The following is a 26,871-nucleotide window of genomic DNA, read 5'->3' as shown; positions in this document are numbered from 1 at the left end:
TCATCTGAGTTGACCTAATGGTAGATAGATAATTGCAGTCCTGGGTGTGGCTGGAGTATCACAGATTCTAAAAGCACAGGAATTGAAAATATATTATCTCATATTACCTTATATATTACCTCACACATTACCTCACATATTGCTTCACATATTACCTTACATATTACCTCATATCACCTCACATATTACCACCTATATTACCTCAATCAGATTGATACTCCAGTCACAGCCAGAGTTGCAGTCATCTAAGTTTATATAATCAACATGGGGAGAGAAAAAGAACTGGACCGCACATCCACACATCACACAATGATCTACTGCCGCTAGGCTACATTATATAACGAACTTGAGGTTCTTAGTTACATTTTGATCAAATTGTATAAGCCCACCAACCACTTCACGGTGACCTCTCTATGGTGGGTCCCTAAGCTATTATGTGCGGCATCACATGGCGTCCACCACCGCTGCAGCACAGCGCCGGCAGGGACCAGGACCAGGTTGCCCCCCAGTACCCATACTGGCAGGCATAGTGCCCCATTGCTCCGGGCCCCCACCAGCACCGCACCACAGAAACGGCGGACGCCATGCAATACCGCACCATGTGAACAGGAAAAACCTCTCACCATGTGTGAACAGGTGTTGAATACTCACTGTTCCATGTGGTCTCAGACACTGGCTGAGAGGAAGTAGGCGGCCCCTATATGCAGTCTCCTGCTAATTTAAAAACACCTGGGTCGAATGGGGCGGAGTGCTGGTACCAGGAAAAACAAAATAAATGAAGGGATAGAATGTAATAAACCCACATGGGGAGAGAAAAAGAACTGGACCGCACATCCACACATCACAAAATGATCTACTGCCACTAGGCTACATTATATAATGAACTCAAGGTTCTTTGTTACATTTTGATCAAATTGTATAAGCCCACCAACCACTTCACGGTAACCTCTTTATGGTGGGTCCCTACGCTATTATGTGCGGCATCACATGGCGTCCACCACCGCTGCAGCACAGCGTTGGCAGGGACCAAGACCCGGTTGCCCCCCAGTACCCATACTGGCAGGCATAGCGCCCCATGGCTCCGGGCCCCCACCAGCACCGCACCACAGAAGCGGCGGACGCCATGCAATACCGCACCATGTGAACAGGAAAAAAGGCTCACCATGTGTGAACTGGTGTGGAATACTCACTGTTCCATGTGGTCTCAGACACTGGCTGAGAGGAAGTAGGCGGCCCCTTTATGCAGTCTCCTGCTAATTTAAAAACACCTGGGTCGAATGGGGCGGAGTGCTGGTACCAGGAAAAACAAAATAAATGAAGGGATAGAAAGACAGATTCTAAAAGCACAGTAATTGAAAATATATTATCTCATATTACCTTATATATTACCTCACACATTACCTCACATATTGCTTCACATATTACCTCACATATTACCTCATATCACCTCACATATTACCACCTATATTACCTCAATCAGATTGATAGTCCGGTCACAGCCAGAGTTGCAGTCATCTAAGATTATATAATAGTAGATAGAAGATTGCAGCTCTGGATGTGAGTGGAGTATCACATATGATGTAAGCGGTGCAATTGAAGACATGTTACCTCACATATAAGCTGCCTTATGCTAAGAATGTGTCACGGTGCTCCTGCAAGCCACGTCCTGGGTCGCAGGCGCACCTGTGCCCCTCTTCATTCCCCCGGACCCCCGCTGCTTGTCTTGCCTTTTTTTTCGTTCCAGAGCTGGCTCCAGGGGTCTTGTTCACGTGTTACCACCTGGCTCTCTGCCAATTCTGTTTAATGTCCAGCCCCTTCCTGTGTCCCCTGCCAGATCTTTGTGCTTCTGTCCCTGAGAGAAAGCTGTGTTCCATGCCCTTTTTGATTATCCTGATCTCCCGTTCCTGACTTCGCTCTATTCCATTCCTGACTTTGCTCCTGTGCTGCCTGTACTGACATCCCGCTACATCCCCGACTCTGATCCTGTGCTGCCTGTCTCGACCTCCTGCCTGTCCCTGACCATACTTTTGCCTTACAACTCTGTACTATGCCTTGGCCGCCACCTCAGACAAAGTCACGCCTGTGGAGCGACCTGGTGGTCCCACGCCACAGCAAGTCCAACCCACTTTATGGCGGGTTCTGGTGAAAATCGGGTGCCACTTAGACTCCGCTCCAATGTGTCGATTTACATCAACGACTGCGGTGGTCCACTGGGTCCACTACCCCTGGCGCGTGACAGAATGATGATGGTAGATTAAGTCACAGCCAGAGATGACATCATTTGAGATTATGTAATGGTAGATAGATGTGACTGGAGTTTATAATGGTAAGGATAAAACAGTAGCTCTCGATGTGACTGGAGTTTCATAGATGATAAAAGCATAGGAATTGAGAATATTTTATCTTATATTATCTCACATATGAAATAATATTATCTTGCATATCACTTCACATATAAACTCTTATAACCTCACATGTAAGCTGTCTCATACTCATTGCCTATAGTAACCATAAAAAGCTGAAAACTAAGCAAAATGGAAACTAAGCTTTGATTGGTTTCTAGAATCTGAGCTGTGATTGGTTGCTTACTGCTGCAGTAGCTGGCAGACAATGGCTCCATACCTTGTATAGAGAGGACTGGGCCCGTGAGCCATCTACATACACCCGCAGCCGACGTGTGACATACTAATACAACACATGGCGGTGAGGTGTTTATTGAATGTACAGGTAATTTACAATAGGGCGCATTATACTACCCCTTAGGGAAAGTATAATAAACACAGGAATAATATTGAAAGAGGTTTTCTATTGCATAGATTTTCTAGGTATACCTCAGTGTTTCATAAATGCAATTATAAAGTGTTTTTCAGTGATTACTACTGATGTAGATGTAGATACCCTCATCCTTTTTATCCCCTTTTTATTGGTAGACCAGCACCCCATTTTATGCCATATATGATTTTGCTTTACCTTGGATATCACTTTTTAATGTATGCCTCCATTAGCTAAAATTTGCCTTCCTGAAAGAGGTATTGTTTTCTTTCTACTTAAAGGACATCTACCACTAGGATCAAGGATTGTACGGCGCGCGTCGGGTGTCAGTGAGCCCTCTCAGCCCGTGAGCCCTCTCCATAGCCGGTAATTCTGCATGCTGCATATTGCGGCAAAGACTTACCGATAACACCCGCAATCGGCTCTAGCAACGATAGCAGGTGTTATCTCGTCGATCTTTGCCAGCCCATGCGCCGCCATCTTGCTAAAGATTGACATCACAGGGAGCAACATCGGGGAGCGACGATCCGTTGCGATGACAGCCTCAGGTCTTCCGAAGACCCGAGGCTGTCTCGTTTTAACCCATTCATTACAATGTGCTAATTGCACATTGTAATGAATGAGGAGGAAATTCCCCATATACTGCCACTCTGTAGTATGGCAGTATATGATAGGATCGATCAGACAACCTTAGGTTGAAGTACTGAAAAATAGTAAAAGTAAAAATAAAAAAAAGTTTAAAATTATAATTAAAAAAACTAAAAATTCAAATCACCCCCTTTCTCTAGAACTGATATAAATATTAATAAACAGTAAAAATCATAAACACATTAGGTATCGCCACATCCGAAAATGCCCAATCTACCAAAATATAATAACGGTTTTTCACTGCGTTGAACCCCATAACGGAAAAAAATGCCCAAAGTATAAATTGGCACTTTTTTTTGCCATTTTGAAAAATATAAAAAAAAATCTATTAAAAGTGATCAAAAGGTCACACAGTCCAAAAATCCTAGAAATGAAAACACAATCAAAAGTAGCAAAAAATGACACCACCCAAAGCTCCGTACACCGAAGTATGAAAAAGTTATTGGGGCCAGAAGATCGCAAAATAAAAAAATATGTTTTTGTACAGGAGGTTTTAATTTTTGTAAATGTATGAAATCATTAAAAAACCAAGACAAATTTGGTATCGCACCGACCCAAAGAATAAAGTAGACATGTCATTTGGGGCGCACAGTGAAAGTTGTAAAATCCAAGCCCACAAGAAAACGGCACATGTGCGTTTTGTCACCATTTTCACTGCATTTGGAATTTTTTTCCTGCTTCCCAGTACACGGCATGGAATATTAAATACCATCACTGTGTCGTGTAATTTGTTACGCAGAAAATAAGCTCTTTATGTGGAAAAATAAAAAAGTTATAGATTTTGAAGGTGGTAAGTGAAAAATGGAAGTGAAAAAAACTAAAAAGGGCCAGGTCGTTAAGGGGTTAATGAATCCCTATTACACCTATTTCATTTAATTGTCTTTATATGTTTATTTCCAGCAATTAAAGGAGCAGAAAAATGCAGGATGCAGAACTAATGAGGTAAAGAAATATATTTCCCTGCAGATTATGTTTTTGTATCTTATGTTTGTTATCACCTTACCCAGAATCTTTGATACAATTTAAAAATCTCTATTGAGAAGCTATATTGGCCTCTATGTTAAGGGATATAAAAGGCCTTTCTTTAGTAAGTAAGTTAGTTACTTAGTTACATTTAAGCCATCTAAACCATGTTTTTACATAAAAAGATTTTATAAAAGATATAAAGGAAAGATTTTATTTTTCATTGTTACTATATACTTGTAATAAAAAGTACTATACCAGATTATTGAATTTACAATTTCTATTCTGTAGTACTTCCTGTGAATCACCTAATTTACAAAAAAAGACAGACTGGAATACGACTGGAATACGACTGGAATTGAAAATAACAAATCTCATAAGAAACCCCATTCATTACATCCGCTACCACAAACATTTAATCTCCTCCATGGGGCCTTTTTCAAGAACTTTAATATGACTTTATAAAGAGCTGAAGCATTGGGTGGATGCATAAAATCTATTTTTTATACAAGTTTGCAGTATTTTCGGTAGTGACTGTAATTATGGGGTTTTCTATGAGATTTGTTATATTCAATTGTACTCCTTTTTGAAACAGTTTAAGGAATATATTTAAAGGGCATGTTTTTTTTTCCTTTTTAGGGGCCTCTTATTGTTACTGAAGAGCTTCACTCCTTGAGTTTTGAGACACAGCTTTGTCAGCCTGGTTTAGTTGTGGATTTGGAGGTACAGTATTTGACAAATATTTATGCTAGACTTGAATGGGAAAGATGGACAGATAGTGCTGAGGAGGCTTGTGTGGGTTCGTCTAATACGGATCTGAATTCAGCTAGGAATGCAGTATGGGTAGCTGTGACTGGATCACCTCTGTCCCATAGAGGGGTAGCCCAGGCAAGGGCTTTCCCGGAAAGTAAACTGACAATGAATGCCAACTTGGAGCGCTCGATGACAAACTGGGATGGCATCATTTCTATGTGTACCGAGCACTGTGTAACGAAGCCCCTGCACAGCTTGGGATCGCCATCATACTTGCAGGCATACAGAGTCTGAGCCTTAGTTCTGCCGCCGGTAGACAGGCCGGAGTAACGGGAGAGGTCGCAGGAACTGCTGCAGGAGTAGTCGCTGGAGCCAGATGCTGGTGCTCAGAGGTAAACAGCTGTTGCAGTGCGGCAATGACTTGACCAGGTAGTTCTCCATGTGTAGCAATCTGCAGGGACTGCTGGACGACAACCCTAGAAATATCCAGTAGCCAGTATCGGAAGCAGCACCTCGGCGGGGTCCATGGCCAGATCTTGCTTTCAGGGTTCAGGGTCAGTGGAACCTCTGGACCACCGCGGGAGATGGTGCTAGCCAACACGGAATCTACGTGGCACCTGGTATTCACCCGAGCCCGCCGCAAAGCGGGATGGACTTGCTGTGGCAGGGTGCCAGCAGGTTGTTCCACAGGCACGACTAGCCCGCGGTGGCAACCAAGGTCGAGGTAAGGAATCCCGGGAACAGCTGGCCTTTAAAGAAACCTGGAGGTGCCAGCGTCAATCAGTGGTGTGCTGGCCCTTTAAATCTTCGAGTGCCTGCGCGTGCCTTATGCAGCCTGGCCCACGCACGGACCAGGCTGGATGGGAGCAGGAGCATGGAGAGGTGAGTTTGGAGCGGGGGCCGGTGCAGCGATTCTACTGGTGGCCAGACCTGGTCAAGGGGTTTTGTGGGCTCCTGCATTTCCTGCGCCCGAAAAAAGCCATCTTATCTTAAACCTGCTGGTCTTTTTCTGCCGTTACTGATACCCAACTGCCCGTGGACTCACGTGGCAATGGACCAATCACCAATCTTCCATCTTCCTCAGGTAATACGTCATCTGGGTGGTAACCGACCGCTTCTCTAAAATGTCCCACTTCATTCCTCTGCCAGGCCTGCCATCAGCTCCACACCTTGCCAGCCTGTTCTTCCTGCACATCTTCCTGCTTCATGGACTTCCCCTGCACATTGTCTTGGACCGTGGGGTCCAGTTTGTTTCCTGTTTCTGGTGATCCCTGCGCGGTAAACTACAAGTGAAGCTGGACTTCTCAACTGCTTACCATCCTCAGTCCAATCAGACCCTACGCTACTATCTCCGCCATTTTGGATGACTGGTCCACCCTGCTACCATGGGCGGAGTTCTCCTACAACTCTCTGAATTCTGAATCTGCCGGCTCCGCTCCATTTTTTATTGTGTATCGACAACATCCTGGTCCACCTCTCCCTCTTGCTGAGAGCTCTGATGTTCCTGCCGTGGACGAATTGTTCCGACATCTCAGATCCATCTGGGAGAAAACACGTCAGTCTTTACTCTGGGCATCTGCCCGCACCAAAATCTCGGCGGACAAGAAGTGCAGGTCTCCTTCAGTCTTTTCCCCAGGTGACAAAGTATGGAAAGTCTTCTAGGTACGTCTGTATGAAGTTTCCCAGTTATAAACTTGGTCCTCGGTTCCTGCGTCCATTTGAAGTACTGAAGTGCATCAATCCTTTGGCGTATAAGCCTCGCCTTCCTCCTCCATGCACATCCCTAACTCCTTCCATGTATCCCTCCTGAAACGAGTCATCTTGAACCGCTTCTCCAGACAGGTACCTCCTCCCACTCCTGAGGCTGATACAGTTGATGTCTATGAGGTAAAGGAGGTCCCTGAAATGAAGTTCGTCAGAGGAAAGCGGTTCTTTCTCGTCGACTGGAAGGGGTTTGGTCCAGAGGAAAGGTCCTGGGAGCCTGAGGACAATATCCTGAACTAGGATCTCCTGCGGAAATTTCTCCAGCCTAAGAAGAGGGAGAGGGTGAAGGGGGGGGTACCGTCGCGGGTGCTCCCGTGACCCATATCTGTGTGTGCCGGGGCTGGGCTCGCACTTACCGCTTCCCGCACCTGATTCTGGACCTTGGGCCGGGCGCATGCATCCTAGTTTCCTAGGGCGCTCGCACACCGGCTTCAGAAAATCTAGCAGGCCAGCGCATCATTAATTGGCACTGCCCATTTTCCCAGAATTCTATTTCAATCTGCCTCTCCCTACACACCCTGCCGGATCTTCATGCCTTGTGCCTTAGAGAAAGCTGTGTTCCATGCTCTGTGCCATTGTGATATTGTGATTTCCCGTTGTCCTGACTACGCTCCTCTGCTGCCTGCCTTAACCTATTGATACGTCCCCAACTCTGATCCCGTGCTGCCTGTCTCGACCTCCAGCCTGTCCCCTACCACGAGTTTGCCTGACGATTTTGTACTTCTTCTTGGCCGCCACCACGGACAAACTCGCGCCTGTGGAATGACCTGGTGGTACCATGCCTGGTCCAACCTGCTTTGCGGCGGGCTCTGGTGAAAACCAGCGACACTTAAACTCCAATCCCAGGTGTCGGCTTACGTCATGGTTCGCGGAGGTACAGAGGATCCACTAGAACTAGGCCCTTCTGTTCTCTTTCTCAGGGTCGGCTCCAAGGTTTCAGTAGGCCTCTGGGCAACAGAGCCTCAGTAGGCCCCTTTGCAGTAAACTCACATGGCAGCATTAAAAATTCAGAAACTAAGATAGTCTCCTGTTCCCTAAAATATTCCTTAGTTAATCATACCAAACAGCCACCTTATGTTAATTTATGTAAAGCCCCCCTCACCCCCTATGGATTTATTAAATACAGTCCCCTCAACCCATGGATTCCTTATATACAGCCTTTTGTGGGCCCCGGCACTTGAACAGGCATGCCCAGTGCTAGCACCGGCCCTGCTCTCCCCTGTGCCCTCCCTTGAGGCCCCTGTGTGCTCCCTTCATGCCCCTCTGTCCCCCTTCCACTCCCCACTGGCCTTATTGTGTACTATTACTGGAACTGGCAGGGGCCTTCTATGGGGGGAAAGGCCTTGCCATGGTCCTCCTACGGGCCAGTCCGACTCTGAAGACATCAGTCTTTGTAAACCAACTGCCTCCAATAATAATGTTATGTGGCAAAGCTATCATCCACCATCACTTAAAATAGACATTCCGAAATTACAGTTTCTCTGTATTTGAAGGAACTGTTCATCAGCCACTGATTTTGAAATAAAATCTGATGAACTTCAGAACCGGTTTCTCATATAGGCTATCCTGAACAGGTCTTTAATGATGCTTGATCCTATGCTAAGGACACTGATAGATCTTCTCCACTGGTCCCCAAACAAGGTAGAGAAGGGGATAATAAAATCGGACTTATCAGTACTTTTGACGATAGGGCCCCAGGGATTAAAAATATCTTAACTTTGGGGTATTCTTAAACATGATCAGGACCTGGCCAGTAGAATTGAAACATACCCTGCGATTAGAAGAGGCAGAAATTTAGGTGACCGACTGCTCCATAGTCATCTTATGCCGATTGTTTCAGACAACATGTGGCTACATAAATGTAGGATTAAAGGCACATTTAGATGTGTTGATTGCAGAGCTTGCAGACACATAAATCTCAAATCTAAACACATCGAAAGAGTATGGTTTTCCCCAAGAAGAGACGACTGGAACAATTTAATACTCAGGAAAGAATCTTCATGGATCTTCCGCATTAAATGTACAAAACCTGATGGTCTGAATGACTCTCTCATTTTCACCATTTATTGAATAAACATTGAAATCTCAATGTCAATAATCAATGGTGGCCTGTTGTGTCACCCTGATATCTCATTTAGTTTGTATCATTGTGCTATGACTAGGACATGACTATGACTAGCACATGTATATATCTATAGCTATGCAATTGTTTACATCGACTTATGTACATAGCTTTTTGTCCCCATCATCCTTATAGAATCTGTCTTTCATCACATCATCTGGTTATACAGCAGATACTTATTGGGAATGTATTCTGCTTATATCATTTCCACATCAGATTCTATATTATGGCTTTTCCAAATTCTAACACTTTGCCGACTAGATTTGCTTACACTATGTATTTAGGCATATAGTTGTTAATGTGTCTCTGAAATAATTACCTTGTCAATGTCATCATTCATATCAGCCTCCTCCGTCCATATACAGTGGGCTCTGCCGCCTCCCACCTCAGACACCTCCTCCACACTTCCTCCTCAGGAGACGTGATTTGGCATTGGTCGAATGTTCTCTGGAAGTGTAAGCAGGCTTCCCACCCTCTAGTGTTTATTTGGAGCTCTGACCAATGGGCGGAGCTGGTTATCTTTAAATCACAGCTGTACCACTAGGCCAGCGACTACCACTCTACACGCTAGACATAGCAAACTACATGGCTAGGCAGTGTTAACCCAGTGCAGCAATAGATGATACCCCTTTTGTTATTATAATTGGGCTAAGTCTTACGTGATTTTGCACTTGGCACCCCTTGCTGATACATTTTGGGATTTCTATGTTGGAAGTGATGCATTGACCAACATATGCATTCATAGTGATTACCCTTGATGATCTAGTTTTTATTCTCTGTGCTGATATTTGAAATATTGTTGTATAAGTATATTTTTAATATTGGGATATAATTTTAACTATTTCTAATAAAAGTTATTTTTTATGTCCCACCTACTACTTGATACTATAAGTAGAGTGATTATCTAAAACATTGTAATTGTGACAATTACCATAGTAGTTAACTTTTTATTTTTCAATTAATATTAGTTGCTGTTCATATTTTACCATTTTTCATTATAAGGAGCTATTAAAAGAAGGTAAACTTGGTATGTTTGCATTACTTCAACAATTTATGTAGACAATTTTTATTGCTTTAGAATTGAACCTACTGTGCAACAAATTAATACATTACAAGTCTAAGTTAATCATACTCTGTTCTCTAATATTTTCCAACAGACTGTATCGCTTCCTATTGTCGTGATTTCTAACGTAAGTCAACTTCCTAGTGGATGGGCCTCAATTTTATGGTATAACATGCTGACTGCCGAAACAAAGGTATGTCTATGTTTACAGTTTGTCTCTCAACTTAGTGAATGGTGTTCTGGGTGCTTAACTTTATTTGATTGGGAATTTGACCAAGGGATTTATTCTGATGATCCATATTTGAAGTTTGTAAGGAATGTATCCTCATTATGGGCTCCTTAGAATCTTTATGGCATTTTTGCCTTTCTTTGGATAAATTATGTAGGATTATAAGTTGGTCTTGATGGTCTTCTTCAACCTTATCTACTATGGCAATTTTTAGTAGATATCCAATTTTTTATGTTCCTCGTGTAGTCTCACATGATTACCCGGGTGTCAAGAGGAGGATTTAATTGCTGGTCATGAGGTACAGATGAGGACTAGAACAACTGAAAAATACAGAAGATTACCCTTACTACAATTTACATCATGTTATTTTGCAGGGACCAAAGAACCAGTAATTTTGTTGGATTGCTCCAATAAGAGATTTTGCATGGGAAGTTATCATAAATTATTGCTTTTTATTATCAATATGTTATGTCTTTTGCTTTCAGAATTTATCCTTTTTCCTAAATCCACCAGCAGCGAGATGGCCACAATTGTCTGAGGTACTAGGTTGGCAGTTTTCTTCTGTAACTAAAAGAGGACTTCATGTTGAGCAACTAAATATGCTTAAAGAGAAGCTATTGGGTAAGATCTTAGGATCTAAAGATATAATAAATATACCTTGATGGCTTTACGTAACTGACTGTTATTTTTTTCTAAACATGTCGTGCAGATAGCATGTGTATAGAAAGGAGAATCTTCATTTTAATGTCATCTAAGAATTTTGCTTATAGTTGCCACAAAAAAGCAATTCATATATACCACTTTCATTTAGCTTCTGAACATTGTACTAGTATCTGACACAAAGAGAAAAAGAGATGAGACAGATAAGAGATTACAAATGATGAGATGCATATAACGTTCTCTGCTCTACTACATCTCAGCCACAACATACAGTCAGATATGATGTGCCTCCCTCCCCCTCCCCAAGATAAAGACTTTATCTGTCTGTAGCTTGTAGCTTTACTATCCTCATGCCAGCATGACGTCTCAGTGTGAGTTTGTCTTGGAATGCAAGGATGAAGTGCAGAGAGCAGTTCAGTGCAGCATCAGACTGGAGAACAAGATGTCTTCCCCGAGCCTAAAGTAAGAAAATTAACAGTCGTAAAATTGTAAAAAAAAAAAAGTTTTAAAAAATAACTTAAAAATTTTAAACTAAAAATTCTATTTTTCACCCCCCTTTCCTTAGAACTGTTAGAAAACATAATAAACAATAAAAATCACAAACATTTTAGGTATTGCCACATCGCAAAAAGCAGGAACTATCAAAATATAAAACCGGTTATTCCCGGCAGTGGACCCCATAACAAAAATAGTGCCCAAATGTCTGAAACGCTACTTTTACACCATTTTACATCACATAAAAAATGTAATAAAACGTGATCAAAAGGTCACACAGTCCTCAAAATACGTCAGCTCATCTCTTTACATCTCACATAGCTCCGTACACCAAAGAATGAAAAAGTTATTTGCCTCATAGGATTTTTGAAGGTGGAGAGCAAAAAATTAACGAAATTAACAAATTAACCCTGCCCCCTTAAGAGGTTAAAAGAGTAAAAATCTATGGATGAACAATAGAGGCCAGCAGTGATCACAGTGACCCCTTTCCATAGATTAATGTTACAGAACAATTTACTAGATTACATAAAATCTAAAAGTCAGATGCCCCTACTAGTTCATAGCATGAATTAATTATGACCATAAATTCAAACAATGAAAAGATGATCTGAACAAGTAAAATTTAAGACACTTGAAGGAGGATGGGAATGGTGCCTGCCAATTATGTCTAGAGCTTTATGCTTTTTTGTTCTGTTACTTCCCTTTATCATCCGAGTGACTGCTAATGACTGGAGGTATCCATGTAACATGCCTGGCTACTGTGTGAGGAATAGATTCTAGAGGAGAGAGTTTAGTGAGTGGAAGACCAATTAGTAGACATTACAGAAGTCTAGATGAGTGAATCAGAGCGACAATTAGCATTTAGAGATTTCAGTTGTAAGAAATGGGCAGATTCTGATTATGTTTTTCAGATGCATGCAACAAGAACAAGCGAGTGATTGAGACAGCAAGCCTGTTGCCTCAGTGTTATGATAACACGGCACACAGAAATGGAGATGTCAGGGTTGGGTCAGTTAGTAGATGGTGGAAAGACAAGAAGCTCAATCTTAGAGGATTAAGCTTCATGTTGAGAGAGGACCTAATGTTAGAGACAGCAGAGAGACAATCACTGAATGCAAAAATATATAGCTTCTGCATGAACTTGCATGCAGAAGTATATAGCTCGGTATCATCAACATAAAGATTATGCTGAAAACCAAATCAGCATTATAATGCAGGAATTATCTTAAAGTGCTGCCCAACCCTGCACATTGGTACTGTGTCAAATATATAAAGTTATTCTGGGTTGTTCTTTTATCTCAATTCAACGATTCCCACATCCACGTCTCTGTTATATATGACTTCTGGCCCAACATAATCCTGTTACAGACCACACTTAAATCTAATGACTGGTGGCAGACTACTGTGCTTACAGTATGCACTGTTGTGAGTAAGAGGGGACTGTCGGTAATTCAGGGTTGTGGGCAGGAGTTGTGGTATACCAGAGGTTGTGTGGACAACTCTGTCACTTCTTGGACCTCCCGAAACCTGTGTGTTCAGGGAGTTTCTATGAAAAACAATAACGAATTCTCCTTGCATACTCTTAAGGGGTCATCACAAGGGGCATTTGTAAATGGTTGTTATTCATGAAAGTTGAAATAAGTTCCAGGACTACAGAATAGGGTGCATTATAAGTGGGGGGACTACAATAAAGCTGAGGTGCTTTATGAAGAGGGTATAATACTATGCAGGGCCACCATCTTTTGTCTCTTTTTCTAGTAAAGCATAATTTTTTTTATATTTGACACCCCTTTATATAGGAGAAGGACATTTTCTAAAAGTTGAGGCCATCATTGTGACACACATGTATATTTCAGAGATAGTTGACATGGTTACTAAGGTAACCATACCCATTGGTATAACAATGCTAATCTGCAAGCTTCCTTGGGTGCTCTTCAGGGGCGGACTGGGAATTTAAAGTGGCCCTGGAAAAAAATATAAAAGTGGCCCCATTCTGTGGGCGGAGTCAAAACAAGTAGGTGTGGCCTTGTGATGTGGGTGGAGTTACTAAACTCCATACAAACTGTTAATAGATGGTCTAAATCAACATGTACACCGCAGAGAAAGAGACTCATACTGCCTCCTTGTACAGGAATAATACTTCTATTTTAAGAGCACACAACTTAATACTGCCACTACAGTACACTAAAAACATACTACAATACCTTCTCCAATAAACAAGAATGTATCTACTAGAATACTACTGCCCCTAAGTAAAATATATTGTAATAATGCCCCCTATGTACAAGAACATAACTCCAATAATACTGCCCCCTATGTACAAGAATATACCTACTATAATACTGCCCCCTATGTACAATAATATAACTCCTATAATACTGCCCCCTATGTACAAGAATATAACTACTATAATACTGCCCTCTATGTACAGGAATATAACTACTATAATACTGCCCCCTATGTACAATAATATAACTACTTTAATACTGCCCCCTATGTACAAGAATATACCTACTATAATGCTTCCCCCTATGTACAAGAATATAACTCCTATAATACTGACCCCTATGTACAGGAAAATAACTACTATAATACTACCCCCTATGTACAGGAATATAACTACTATAATACTGCCCCCTATGTACAGGAATATAACTACTATAATACTGCCCCCTATGTACAGGAATATAACTACTATAATACTGCCCCCTATGTACAGGAATATAACTACTATAATACTGCCCCCTATGTACAGGAATATAACTACTATAATACTGCCCTCTATGTACAAGAATATAACTACTATAATACTGCCCCTATGTACAGGAATATAGCTACTGTTACTAGTAGCCAGCACCCCCCCCCCTCCCCCAGTATATAGCCAGCCAACCCCCCGGTATACAGTCAGCGTGCCACCCCAGTATACATCCAGCCCACTGTAATATATATATTATATAGCCAGCCCCCCAGTCCTCCTAGTATATTCAGTCCGCCCAGCATACAGCCAGACTGCCCCTGCCACAGTGTACAGCCCCTGCCCCAGTATACAGCCTGCCAGCCCGTAGCCCCAGTATACAGCCTGCCAGCCCGTAGCCCCGGTACACAGCCCGTAGCCCCGGTACACAGCCCGTAGCCCCGGTACACAGCCCGTAGCCCCGGTACACAGCCCGTAGCCCCGGTACACAGCCCCTGCCCCCGGTACACAGCCCCTGCCCCCGGTACACAGCCCCTGCCCCCGGTACACAGCGCCAGCACAGTACATAGCGCCAGCACAGTACATAAAAATAAAAACACATGAACTCACCTTTCCGATGCCCCGACGCTGCTCCCCTGCTTGATTCAGTCCGGGCGCGGTGACAGCTCCGTACGGGCCGGCGTCGCACAGACCATGACGTCGGCAAGCGGTTGACGTCATTATATGCGCGACGCCGGCCCGTACGGAGCTGTCACTGCGGCCGGACTGAATCAAGCAGGGGAGCAGCGTCGGGGCATCGGAAAGGTGAGTTCATGTGTTTTTATAATTTTCCACCGGCCCCACCAGTCGCAGACCGGCCCAAAACCAATCGGCCCACCGGGATTTCTCCCGGTGGGTCCTATGGCCAGTCCGCCCCTGGTGCTCTTAAATTGTGAGGCCCATGTAACTTCCACTATGTTCCCGTGTGTAGCAGATTCTGGCACCCATATATCTCTTTTCTTAACATGTATGTTGCTATGACAACATTAGTTTATGTGATCTTTAATTTTCAGGTCCAAACATGAACAGTACGGAAGAATTTATTCCATGGACCAGATTCTGTAAGGTAAAATATAAAAATATTAATAATGTAAATTTTTCTGTTTACTACACACATATACAGGCGGTCCCCTACTTAAGAACAACCGACTTACAGACGACCCCTAGATACAAACGGGCTTCTGCATATTAGTAATTTACTATACTTTAGGCTACAATAAACAGCTATAACAGTTAACATATTATTGTTAATCCAAGTTGTTATGACAATCCAACATTTTTAAAATGTTGGAATTTGGTCACGGAGACCAAATATATATATATATATATATATATATATATATATATATATATATATATATATATATATATATTTCTTTTTGTTTTTACTTTGGTACTTGATCATAATATGATAAGTCAATTATCTAACAGGTACTCACTATGGACAGCCTGTATCCAAAATAATTAGCATTAATTGAAAAACAGTATTTAACTTTTTTAATCTGTTTGTCTTTAGGAGAATTTAAATGACAAAAGCTTTCCATTCTGGCTATGGATCGAGGGTATATTAGAACTAATAAAAAAGCATCTTATTTGTCTATGGAATGATGGGTAAGTGTTTATATGTATTTTAATTATTGTATATCGAGTTAACTGCAAAGTAAATAAAATAGCCATAAAATTTCAATTATCCCTCTTTGGGTAGTAGACTTAGGGACTAAAGGGGCAACATTTTGTTGCAATATTTAAATGCAGCATACTATGGGTATAGCTTTGCTGCTAGTCCTGGAAGAATGAAATGCTGAATTATGAATCATGGTTCAGCCTCTTCCTAGAATAAGCATTTATATTTTCTGTGTCTCCTTGTTATATCATGTCTTTTATTCACTGTTCAATACTCACTTAGTATGTATATTTATTAAAACAAGGGAGTGACAATTAATTTTGTAAAAAGTAAATAAAAGCAACATCCCAAATAGTTTTTCAGATTAATTCAGATTAATAATAAGAAATTCAGGTATAATCTTGATCAGGTTTCTGTGGTAAAATTAGGGGCCTCGGCTCATACTTGTATATATTTTTTGTGTTTTAAGCCGATATGGGTCTGCATTAATTATTTTATATCAATAGATGTATCGTGGGCTTCATTAGCAAGGAAAGAGAGCGTGCCCTACTGAAAGAGAAGCAGCCAGGAACATTTTTATTGAGGTTCAGTGAAAGCAGCAAAGAAGGAGCCATTACTTTTACATGGGTCGAGATATCACAAAATGGTAAGAAAAATGCATCTTTCCAATATAATTATATAAATTTATATATACAGTTAGGGCCAGAAATATTTGGACAGTGACACAAGTTTTGTTATTTTAGCTGTTTACAAAAACATGTTCAGAAATACAATATATATATCATATGGGCTGAAAGTGCACACTCCCAGCTGCAATATGAGAGTTTCCACATCCGAATCATAGCTCTGTAATGCATAGCCTCCTCTTTTTCAAGGGACCAAAAGTAATTGGACAATGGACTCTAAGGGCTGCAATTAACTCTGAAGGCGTCTCCCTCATTAACCTGTAATCAATGAAGTAGTTAAAAGGTGTGGGGTTGATTCCAGGTGTGTGGTTTTGCATTTGGAAGCTGTTGCTGTGACCAGACAACTCTCAATTGAGGTGAAGCAGAACATCCTGAGGCTGAAAAAAAAAAAAAAAATCCATCAGAGAGATAGCAGACATGCTTGGAGTAGCAAAATCAACAGTCGGGTACATTCTGAGAAAAAAGGAATTGACTAGTGAGCTTGGGAACTCAAAAAGGCCTGGGCGTCCACGGATGACAACAGTGGTGGATGATCGCCGCATGCTTTCTTTGTTGAAGAAGAACCCGTTCACAACATCAACTGAAGTCCAGAACACTCTCAGTGAAGTAGGTGTATCTGTCCCTAAGTCAACAGTAAAGAGAAGACTCCATGAAAGTAAATACAAAGGGTTCACATCTAGATGCAAACCATTCATCAATTCCAAAAATAGACAGGCCAGAGTTAATTTTGCCGAAAAACACCTCAAGAAGCCAGCTCAGTTCTGGAAAAGTATTCTATGGACAGATGAGACAAAGATCAACCTGTACCAGAATGATGGGAAGAAAAAAATTTGGAGAAGAAAGGGAACGGCACATGATCCAAGGCACAGCACATCCTCTGTAAAACATGGTGGAGGCAACGTGATGGCATGGGCATGCATGGCTTTCAATGGCACTGGGTCACTTGTGTTTATTGATGACATAACAGCAGACAAGAGTAGCCGGATGAATTCTGAAGTGTACCGGGATATACTTTCAGCCCAGATTCAGCCAAATGCTGCAAAGTTGATCGGACGCCGCTTCATAGTACAGATGGACAATGACCCCAAACATACAGCCAAAGCTACCCAGGAGTTCATGAGTGCAAAAAAGTGGAACTGTTAGGATTGGGTACACAAAAGACAGGGGATAGTGTGCCCTGAGCTTGCCCCAGCCTCTGTCCCTTCCTATAGCCCCCCCACGCTAAACCGTGGGGCGACTACTTGAAGACTCGGAATACACTGGTTAAGTGTGGGAAGGAAAATACAAACAGACTGACAAACATAAAACACAAAAGAATCGTAAATTAGCTGGAGTCACAACGGGAGGGTACGTCAATAGCAAAGTCAGTAAGCAAATAGTAAATGTCAAAAACGAGCCGAGGTCACAACAATACAGATACAGAGCAATACAACCTAGTGCTGCAAGCAAGTGGAGAAAGAGATTTCAAACACTGGCACAGGTGACTAGTGAAGCTGCAATTTATGCAGCCAGAACTCCACCTCCAGAACCTGATTGGAGCTGGACAGCATCTGGGAATTAACCCCTCACGGTGCAGAACAACAGGCACCAAGCAGAGGTTCATAGTCCCAGCCACTCCTAGACAGTGCGAGATCTTAGCAGCCGCTGCCCAGGACGAGAGGTGGAGTTTGCGCGGACACGCGCTGGGGTTCGGAGAACGCTGCTGGCACCACCAGAAGTCCCAGCATTCTCCCTAGCGACCCTGACAGTACCCCCCCCCCCTGACGGGGGGCCTTCGGACCCCTAGATCTTAAAGATGGCTTCTGAGGGTAGGTCTGATGAAACAACCTGAGTAACCGTGGAGCATGAACATCTCTAGCCGGAACCCAAGACCTATCCTCAGGACCAAAACCTTTCCAATGGACCAGGTACTGCAGGGAGTTACCTACCCATCTGGAATTCACAATTTTTTCTACCTCAAATTCCAGATTCCCCTCCACAATAGATGGAGAAGGAGGGTCAGAAAGAGGCAAAACAGGCTCAACATAGCGCTTCAGAAGACTCTTATGGAAGGTGTTATGGACCCGCCACCCTGCTGGAAGTGTAATCTTGAAGGAAACCGGGTTAACAATATGCGTAACAACAAACGGACCCACAAACCTGGGCGCAAACTTCAAAGAGGGGACCTTCAATTTAAGGTTTTTCGTGGATAACCACACTTTATCCCCCACCCCAAACGTATCGGAGTTAGTGCGCTTTCTTTCAGTTTGTTGGACCATAGAATTTTGTGCCCTCTGAATATTCCCCCGAACTTGTGACCAGAGTGAGCGCAACTTGGATGTAATAGCTTCCGCTCGAGGAATATTAGAGACAGGCACAGATGAAAAAGAGAAACGAGGATGAAAACCATAATTGCAGAAAAACGGAGATACCTGTGTGGACGAACTACTGTGGTTATTAATAGCAAATTCTGCCAACGGAAGGAATTTCACCCACTGGTCCTGACTGTCCGAGACAAAGAGTCGCAGATATTGAATCATCTCTTGATTCATTCTCTCGGACTGACCATTAGATTCAGGGTGAAACGCCGACGAGAACGACAAATTGATTTCCAGTCTAGAACAAAATGCTCGCCAAAATTTTGAAACAAATTGTACGCCCCTATCTGACACAATATCATCTGGTATACCATGGAGGCGTACAATATTCTGTATAAACAATTCAGCTAATCAGTGGCAGATCAGTGACAAAGTCCATAGACACTTTAGACCACGGCCTGGTGGGAACTGGAAGCGGAAGAAGAGGCCCCTCAGGACGTCTCCTGGGAGTCTTTCCTCGCGCACAGACCTGACAGGCTTGGACAAATGCGTGCACATCCTTAGTCATGTGAGGCCACCAGTAACTTCTCTTCAAGAGATCCAAGGTACTCCGCATTCCCGGATGACCTGCCAACACCGAGCAATGCGTCTCCTCCAACACTCTCAAACGACAAGAAAGGGGAACAAATAATTTGCCTTCCGGAAGGTCTTTAGGTGCAGATCTTTGTCCTGCTAAAATTTGGGAGGAGAGGTGGGAGGAGACAGCTGCCAGCACAACCCCTGGAGACAAAATATTACTGTCAGTAGCCTCTGGAAGCTCAGGATTCCCGAAGCTACGGGACAAGGCATCAGCCTTCACATTTTTTGACCCAGGTCGGTAGGTGACCACAAAATTGAAGCAAGAGAAAAACAAGGCCCACCTAGCCTGACGTGAGTTCAAGCGTTTAAAAGTATCCAAATATACTAAGTTCTTATGATCCGTGAGCACAGTGATCGGATGAAGAGCTCCCTCCAAAAAGTGTCGCCAGACTTCAAATGCCCACTTAATGGCAAGGAGCTCTCGATTACCAATATCATAATTCCTCTCACAAGAGGAAAACTTTCTAGAGAAATATGCACAGGGCCTAAGTCTGGTGAGAGTGGAGGACCCCTGAGACAACACTGCACCAACTCCTACCTCGGAGGCATCCACCTCCACAACAAATGGTAGAGAGAGATCAGGTTGAACCAAGACTGGGGCTGACGAGAATGCCGCTTTTAAAGTTTCAAACGCTGAGCAAGCGTCAGGGGACCAATTGTTCGGATCAGCACCCTTACGGGTTAGATCCGTGAGGGGTTTGGCGATCACGGAAAAGTTCTTTATAAAGTTCCGATAATAGTTAGCGAAACCTAAAAAACGTTGTAGGGCCTTAAGATTGGTAGGCCAAACCCAGTCCGTGAGCGCCTGAACCTTACTCGGATCCATCTGTACATCAGAGGGAGTCACAACATAACCTAAGAAGGAAACCTTCTGGACGCAAAAAACACACTTTTCCAGTTTAGCGAAGAGGTGGTTTTTGCGCAACCTGGTAAGTACTTGGTGGAGGTGTTGCTGGTGAGAAACCATATCAGGAGAGAAAATCAAAATATCGTCTAGATAAACCACCATAAACACACCGATGTAATCATGAAAGATGGAGTTCATAAACCCTTGAAAAACCGCTGGGGCATTACTCAAACCAAAGGGCATAACCAGGTATTCAAAGTGTCCCAAAGGTGTATTAAATGCGGTTTTCCACTCATCCCCTTCCCGGATCCGAATCAGGTTATAAGCCCCTCTGAGATCTAATTTAGAGAAAACTTGGGCCCCAGAGACCCTTTGGCAATCTAGCATCAGGAAGAAGGTCAATTTTACAATCAAACTCCCTGTGAGGAGGAAGTACTTGGGATAAGGGTTTTGAAAACACATCTGAGTAATCAGAGAGAAAACCTGGAAGACTCTGATCTTCCGCACTACTGTACATAATGAAACTCTGGACAGGTGATCCTTACAGTGAGGACCCCAATGAACCAGCTCCAGAGTTTCCCAATTAATTACCGGATTATGGATCCGGAGCCAGGGTAGACCAAGAATGACATTTTCAGACAAGTTTTCCATAACTAGGAAAGAACACCATTCTTCATGCATAGCTCCTACCATAAGCTTTATCTGCGGGGTTCGGAATTTAATCAACCCTGCCTGTAGAGGGGTCAAATCCGCACCCGACATCTGGATAGGAGTGGACAATGGAATCAATGACATGCGAAACTGAGAGACAAAATTATAATCAATTAAATTAGACGCAGCACCTGAATCCAAAAAGGCAGGAAAAAGACTGAAACTTAATCGTACAAGGTAAATACATTCTAGACACAATTGGGAGTACCTGAGCTCCTAAGCAGTCCCCCCGACTACTGCTTAGGAGTGGAAGTTTTCCTGCTGCTGCCTCTTGGAACAGGTGTTGACCTGATGATCAGGACTTCCACAGTAGAAACAAAGATGACGTCTCATTCGATGTTGCTTCCGCTGTGCAGGAGAGATGCTATCCAGCTCCATGGATTCCAATTCTGGACTACCTGAAGACAGATTGGCCGCTGGCTGACAGTCAGAGGACACCCGAGGTTATCGCCTGGATATTAGGCGACGATCAACTCGGATGACCAGAGTCATAGCATCATCTAATGTCTGAGGCTCGGCATAAGCTAAGACTAAGTCCTGTACTCGGTCTGACAGTCCGGACATAAATTGGTCTTTTAGGGCGCAGTCATTCCATTGCGAGTCAGTCACATACTGTCTGAACTGGGCACAATAATCTTCTGCTGTCCGTTTTCCCTGACACAGAGATCTAAGGTGGGAAACTGCAAGTGCTTGGCGGTCAGGTTCGTCATAAATCTGGCCTAAAGCAGAAAAAAAAACGTCAAGAGAAGAACGGGATGGAGAGTCAGGTGGGAGAGAAAAAGACCAATTTTGCGGATCCCCACGCAACAGGGAAATTACCACGCCCACCCTTTGAATCTCTGTGCCCGATGAACGAGGGCGTAAAGAAAAGTAAAGTTTACAGCCCTCCCGTAATGAAAAAAATTTCTTACGGTCACCAAAAAACACGTCAGGGAGAGGAACCTTAGGTTCAGGCAGTGGATCCTGCGGTGATGTCTGCCGTGGAACCTGCATAGATTCCTGAATTTGGAGACGGGAAGCTAGATCCTGAACAAGCTGAGTTAGGGTCTGGACCTGAGCGACCACAGCTGACAAAGGCTCCATGGGAGGAGAGAATGTAGCAGGTCGGATACAGGATGCAGACCTGTGAGTGGCTAGTGTTTCTGTTAGGATTAGGTACACAAAAGACAGGGGATAGTGTGCCCTGAGCTTGCCCCAGCCTAACCGTGGGGCGACTACTTGAAGACTCGGAATACACTGGTTAAGTGTGGGAAGGAAAATACAAACAGACTGACAAACATAAAACACAAAAGAATCGTAAACTAGCCGGAGTCACAACGGGAGGGTACGTCAATAGCAAAGTCAGTAAGCAAATAGTCAATGTCAAAAACGAGCCGAGGTCACAACAATACAGATACAGAGCAATACAACCTAGTGCAGCAAGCAAGTGGAGAAAGAGATTTCAAACTCTGGCACAGGTGACTAGTGAAGCTGCAATTTATGCAGGCAGAACTCCACCTCCAGAACCTGATAGGAGCTGGACAGCATCTGGGAATTAACCCCTCACGGTGCAGAACAACAGGCACCAAGCAGAGGTTCAAAGTCCCAGCCACTCCTAGACAGCGCGAGATCTTAGCAGCCGCTGCCCAGGACGAGAGGTGGAGTTTGCGCGGACACGCGCTGGGGTTCGGAGAACGCTGATGGCACCACCAGAAGTCCCAGCATTCTCCCTAGCGAACCTGACAGGAACATTCTGCAATGGCCAAGTCAATCACCAGACGCGTTTCGGATATCACGTATCCTTATTCATGACCGAATAAGGATACGTGATATCCGAAACGCGTAGACCGCTTTGCTGTGACATGTGTATCTCGTGGCTATTATGTATTGTTTTTACCTACAAATAAAGCCTTGAAGATTTTATTACCTGGTGTCTCCTTGAAAGCTGGATCGTGTGAAGAGATTTTCCCTTCCTGTTGTTCATTACTCTAAAATGGGGAGTGTTTGTAAAGAAATGTGTACAATTCCTACATTTTCTACCAGATATTTTTGTTCAACCCTTCATATTAAACGTTACAATCTGCACTTGAATTCTGTTGTAGAGGTTTCATTTCAAATCCAATGTGGTGGCATGCAGAGCCCAACTCGCAAAAATTGTGTCACTGTCCAAATATTTCTGGCCCTAACTGTATATATATTTAAGAATTGTAAGGTGTTTAACTTCTTAGCACTACTTGACGTACTATTACTGCAAAGAGAGCTCAATGCAGTAATAGTAAATCATGGGCGCAGTAATCATTCAAATTGTCGCCATGCCGCCTGACATGGTGACAGTGGGGATATAATTTGGGTGATGGCGGCAGGAGAACCAATCAATGCTCAATCAATTATGTCACCAGGTTGTGATTATATATATCTGGATGTAACACCTCACATAATGCTTGGCTGGAATTACAGCTGAAATGTTGCAGAGGGTGGAATAAAACACCATTGCTCTTTACTTTATTGGAGTGCTGCCGTTTTCCTTGGATGTTTATGGACTCTTTTTGGTGAGAGTGCATGATAGCACCTATAGCTTCTTATTTGTACAAAGGATTGTGCTGCTATTTTTTACTTCATATATATATATATATATATATATATATATATATATATATATATATATATACAGACTTTTTGAATATGTATCAGCAAATGGCTCAGCGGATGTTTACTGCAGAGGAAGCCTATGCAATGATCTGTTCAGACACAGATACCACAAGTGAGATTGATGATGAACTTTTCATCCATTCATCGTCATCTAGTGACATCGATGAGCCTCTAGAAAGGCGCGTAAGTCAGCCTAGTGCTAACGGTAATGACCCAGATTGGCTGTCCACAGAATCATATGCCCCTCAGATTCCAGAATTTCCTTCTGTGCCCGGCGTTAAGATAGACACCACAGACTATTGTGAGGCTGATTTTTTTAACTTCTTTTTTTCTGAATTTAATAGTTGAACAAACAAATTTGTACGCAGAAATGGGTCTTGTAAAAAAGCCAATGATCAGATAATATTGGTTTACTGCTGTACTGTATGACACCCCTATATAGCGGGACGTGATGATGCACAAGAACTTTGAGCCTATAATGTGCTTCATTCATTACAGTGACAACTCACTGTGTCCCCAGCCATGATTGGCTATTTAAAATTAGGCCACTAATCAAACATTTTAATATAAAATTTGCAGAGCTATATACATCTGATAAAAATCTAGCAATTGAGGAATCCCTGGTGTTATTCAAGTGTAGACTAAAATTCAGACAATGGGGGTCATTTACTAAGGGCCCGATTCGCATTTCCCGACGTGTTACCCGAATATTTCCGATTTGCTGCGATTTTCCCTGAATTGCCCCGGGATTTTGTCGCACGCGATCGGATTGTGGCACATCGGTGCCGGCATGCACGCAACGGAAGCCGGGGGGTGTGGCCGTACGAAACCCGACGGATTCTGAAAAACCGCCGCATTTAAAAAAAGTGTCACTGGACACGCGCTTACCTTCACTCGGCCCGGCTTGGTGAACTTCAGTGCATTCAGCTCAGCAGCGACACTTGGTGGACGTCGGAGGAACTGCCTTAGTGAATTGCCGGAAGACCCGAATCCCCGCAGAGAACGCGCCGCTGGATCGCGAATGGACCGGGTAAGTAAATCTGCCCCAATATCTCCCTAGCAGAAGAGCCGGATATGGATTGAAAGTTTATAAGGTCTGTAAAAGTAGCAGTAGCATTACCAATTTTGGGGTATATGAGGGAAGAGATTTAAAAATTCACACTCCTGAATGTCCCCCCCCCAAGCATAATGTTAGCAGCCCAATAGTTTGGAACCTAATTAACCTACTGTTGGACAAGGATATCACTTGTTTGAAGATCATTTTTATACAATTGTGCCCCTATTTAAATCTCTGTTCCAAAAGAAAACTGTGCCTGTGGCACCATCACTCGAACACAAAAAGGCCTTCCAATCTGATTAATTTTAGTTTAAAAGCTGGGGAATGCAGAGATCTTTGTAATGAGGATTTACTGTTAATAAAATATAAAGATAAAAAAGATGTGTATGTTCTAACCACCATCCATGCTAATGAGTACAGGAGAAAGGCCACCATTTCAAAACCCCTCTGCATACAGCAGTATAATCAGAACATGGGAGGGGTACATCTTGCAGATTAAATGCTGCAGCCATACAGCGCGGTTAGAAAGTTCAGGGTCTGGTATAAAAACAATGGCTATTAATCTGTTGCAAATAGCACTACGCGGTTAATTATTCATTTATTAAAAGACTAGCCACCAGGGATGTAACCAGGACTACCAGGAAAAAGTCATAAAAAATGAAATTTTTGGACACCAGAGTGGTGAAGCAAGAGCTACATCATGAAGTGATGACAGCAGGATAGTTGCAGCACTTCCCGTGCCACCAACTCAAAATGCAGTGTCTGCTATAAAATGGAATCAGGAAGGACACTGGTTTTCCATGCATGACATGCCATGACCAACCAGGGCTATGCATTCATGAATGTTTCCACAAATACCATAACTCGCTAGAATATTAATTTTTTTGTATTTTGTCACTTAGCTGCTTTAAAATGAAAATCCCCATTATACATCTAGTTGAATATTATGAGGGCTGTAAAAATTGGGTTCCATTGCTTCAGTTTCAAAACTCACAAAAGTAGCATGGTAGGGAATATAAGGCAAAATGTATATTTTTCATCAAAATAGAAATGTAACAGCTCACCGTAGCTTTCATGTGACTCTTCTCCATGTGTGTGAACGGTGCCCTGAGGCGATTCCGGTAAATGTAGTAAGATGAAGATATGTCTCGTAAGTCATTCAGGTCCTTTATTTCATATTTCTTTAAAAGTCAAACAAAATAGAGGTACAAGCTTGTTCCATTAAAATAAGTCACAAGACCTACACGTTTTGGACAAATCACAATATCAGTCCTTAATCATTGTCTGATCTTGAGAAGACTGAGGCAAATATATGGTACAAACAAACATCATACAGTCTTATTCAATACATACATGTATTGAGTCTTATTCAATACATCAATCGGAACAATTATAATTTATGTTTTACTTACACCATCAAACTGACCAATATGCCATTCCTGGATATTCTCTTAACAGGTTCAGTGGAAGGCAACAGTATATGCATTTCACTGTACAGGAAACCTGTGTCCGGTAATAATTCATGCAACTAGTAATCATCCGAAACATGTAATTCGTATCTTACCTTATGGGGAGTTCAATCGAGCTAGACGAAGTTGTAGTGACCAGGATAGTTTTCTAAATGAATGTGATAGCATTAATTTGAGGCTGACTCAGAGGGGTTACACGAAACATGATTTGAAAAAAGCACAAGAAAGAGCTTTTGTAAGGGAACGTAGATGTCAGGTTTCAGGGATAGTGGACCCCTGGACCACTATCCCTGAAACCTGGGACCGGAATCTAAGTGGCACCTGATTTTCACCAGAGCCCGATGCAAAGCGGGAAGGACTTGCTGCAGAGTTGTACCACCAGGTTGTTCCACAGGTGTGACTTTGTCCATGGTGGGAGCCAAGACGAGGTACACAGACGTTAGGCAGAATCGTAGTTGAGGACAGGCAGGAGGTCAGGATGGGCAGCATGGAATTGGAGTCGAGGACGTAGCAATAGGTCAAGGCAGGCAGAACAGCATCATAGTCAATTGGAGAGCCGAGGTCACAACGGGAATACAGAACTATAGCACAAGGCATACAACAAGCTTTTTCTAAGGCTATGAGACACAAAGATCCGACAGGGTGTGCAGGGAGAGGCTGGTTTATAAGGGCTTCTGGGAAATGGGCAGAGCCAATTAGCGGTGCCGAGT

General features: G+C 43.0%; 1 protein-coding gene across 1 annotated transcript in view; it reads left to right on the top strand.

Annotated features, from left to right (window-relative positions):
- STAT1 (signal transducer and activator of transcription 1) overlaps nt 1-26,871 on the top strand; it is a 176,087-nt gene that overhangs the window by 124,455 nt on the left and 24,761 nt on the right. Inside the window, exons 14-20 of the mRNA XM_072120887.1 lie at nt 4,321-4,362; nt 5,023-5,106; nt 10,180-10,278; nt 10,800-10,935; nt 15,217-15,269; nt 15,720-15,814; nt 16,334-16,473. Coding sequence (XP_071976988.1) covers nt 4,321-4,362; nt 5,023-5,106; nt 10,180-10,278; nt 10,800-10,935; nt 15,217-15,269; nt 15,720-15,814; nt 16,334-16,473 — 649 coding nt within the window. The remainder of the gene's footprint in view (nt 1-4,320; nt 4,363-5,022; nt 5,107-10,179; nt 10,279-10,799; nt 10,936-15,216; nt 15,270-15,719; nt 15,815-16,333; nt 16,474-26,871) is intronic.

This window comes from Engystomops pustulosus, chromosome 8 (assembly GCF_040894005.1).
Source record: "Engystomops pustulosus chromosome 8, aEngPut4.maternal, whole genome shotgun sequence".
Classification (NCBI taxonomy): domain Eukaryota; kingdom Metazoa; phylum Chordata; class Amphibia; order Anura; family Leptodactylidae; genus Engystomops; species Engystomops pustulosus.
This window is presented reverse-complemented; position numbering and strand designations above follow the sequence as displayed.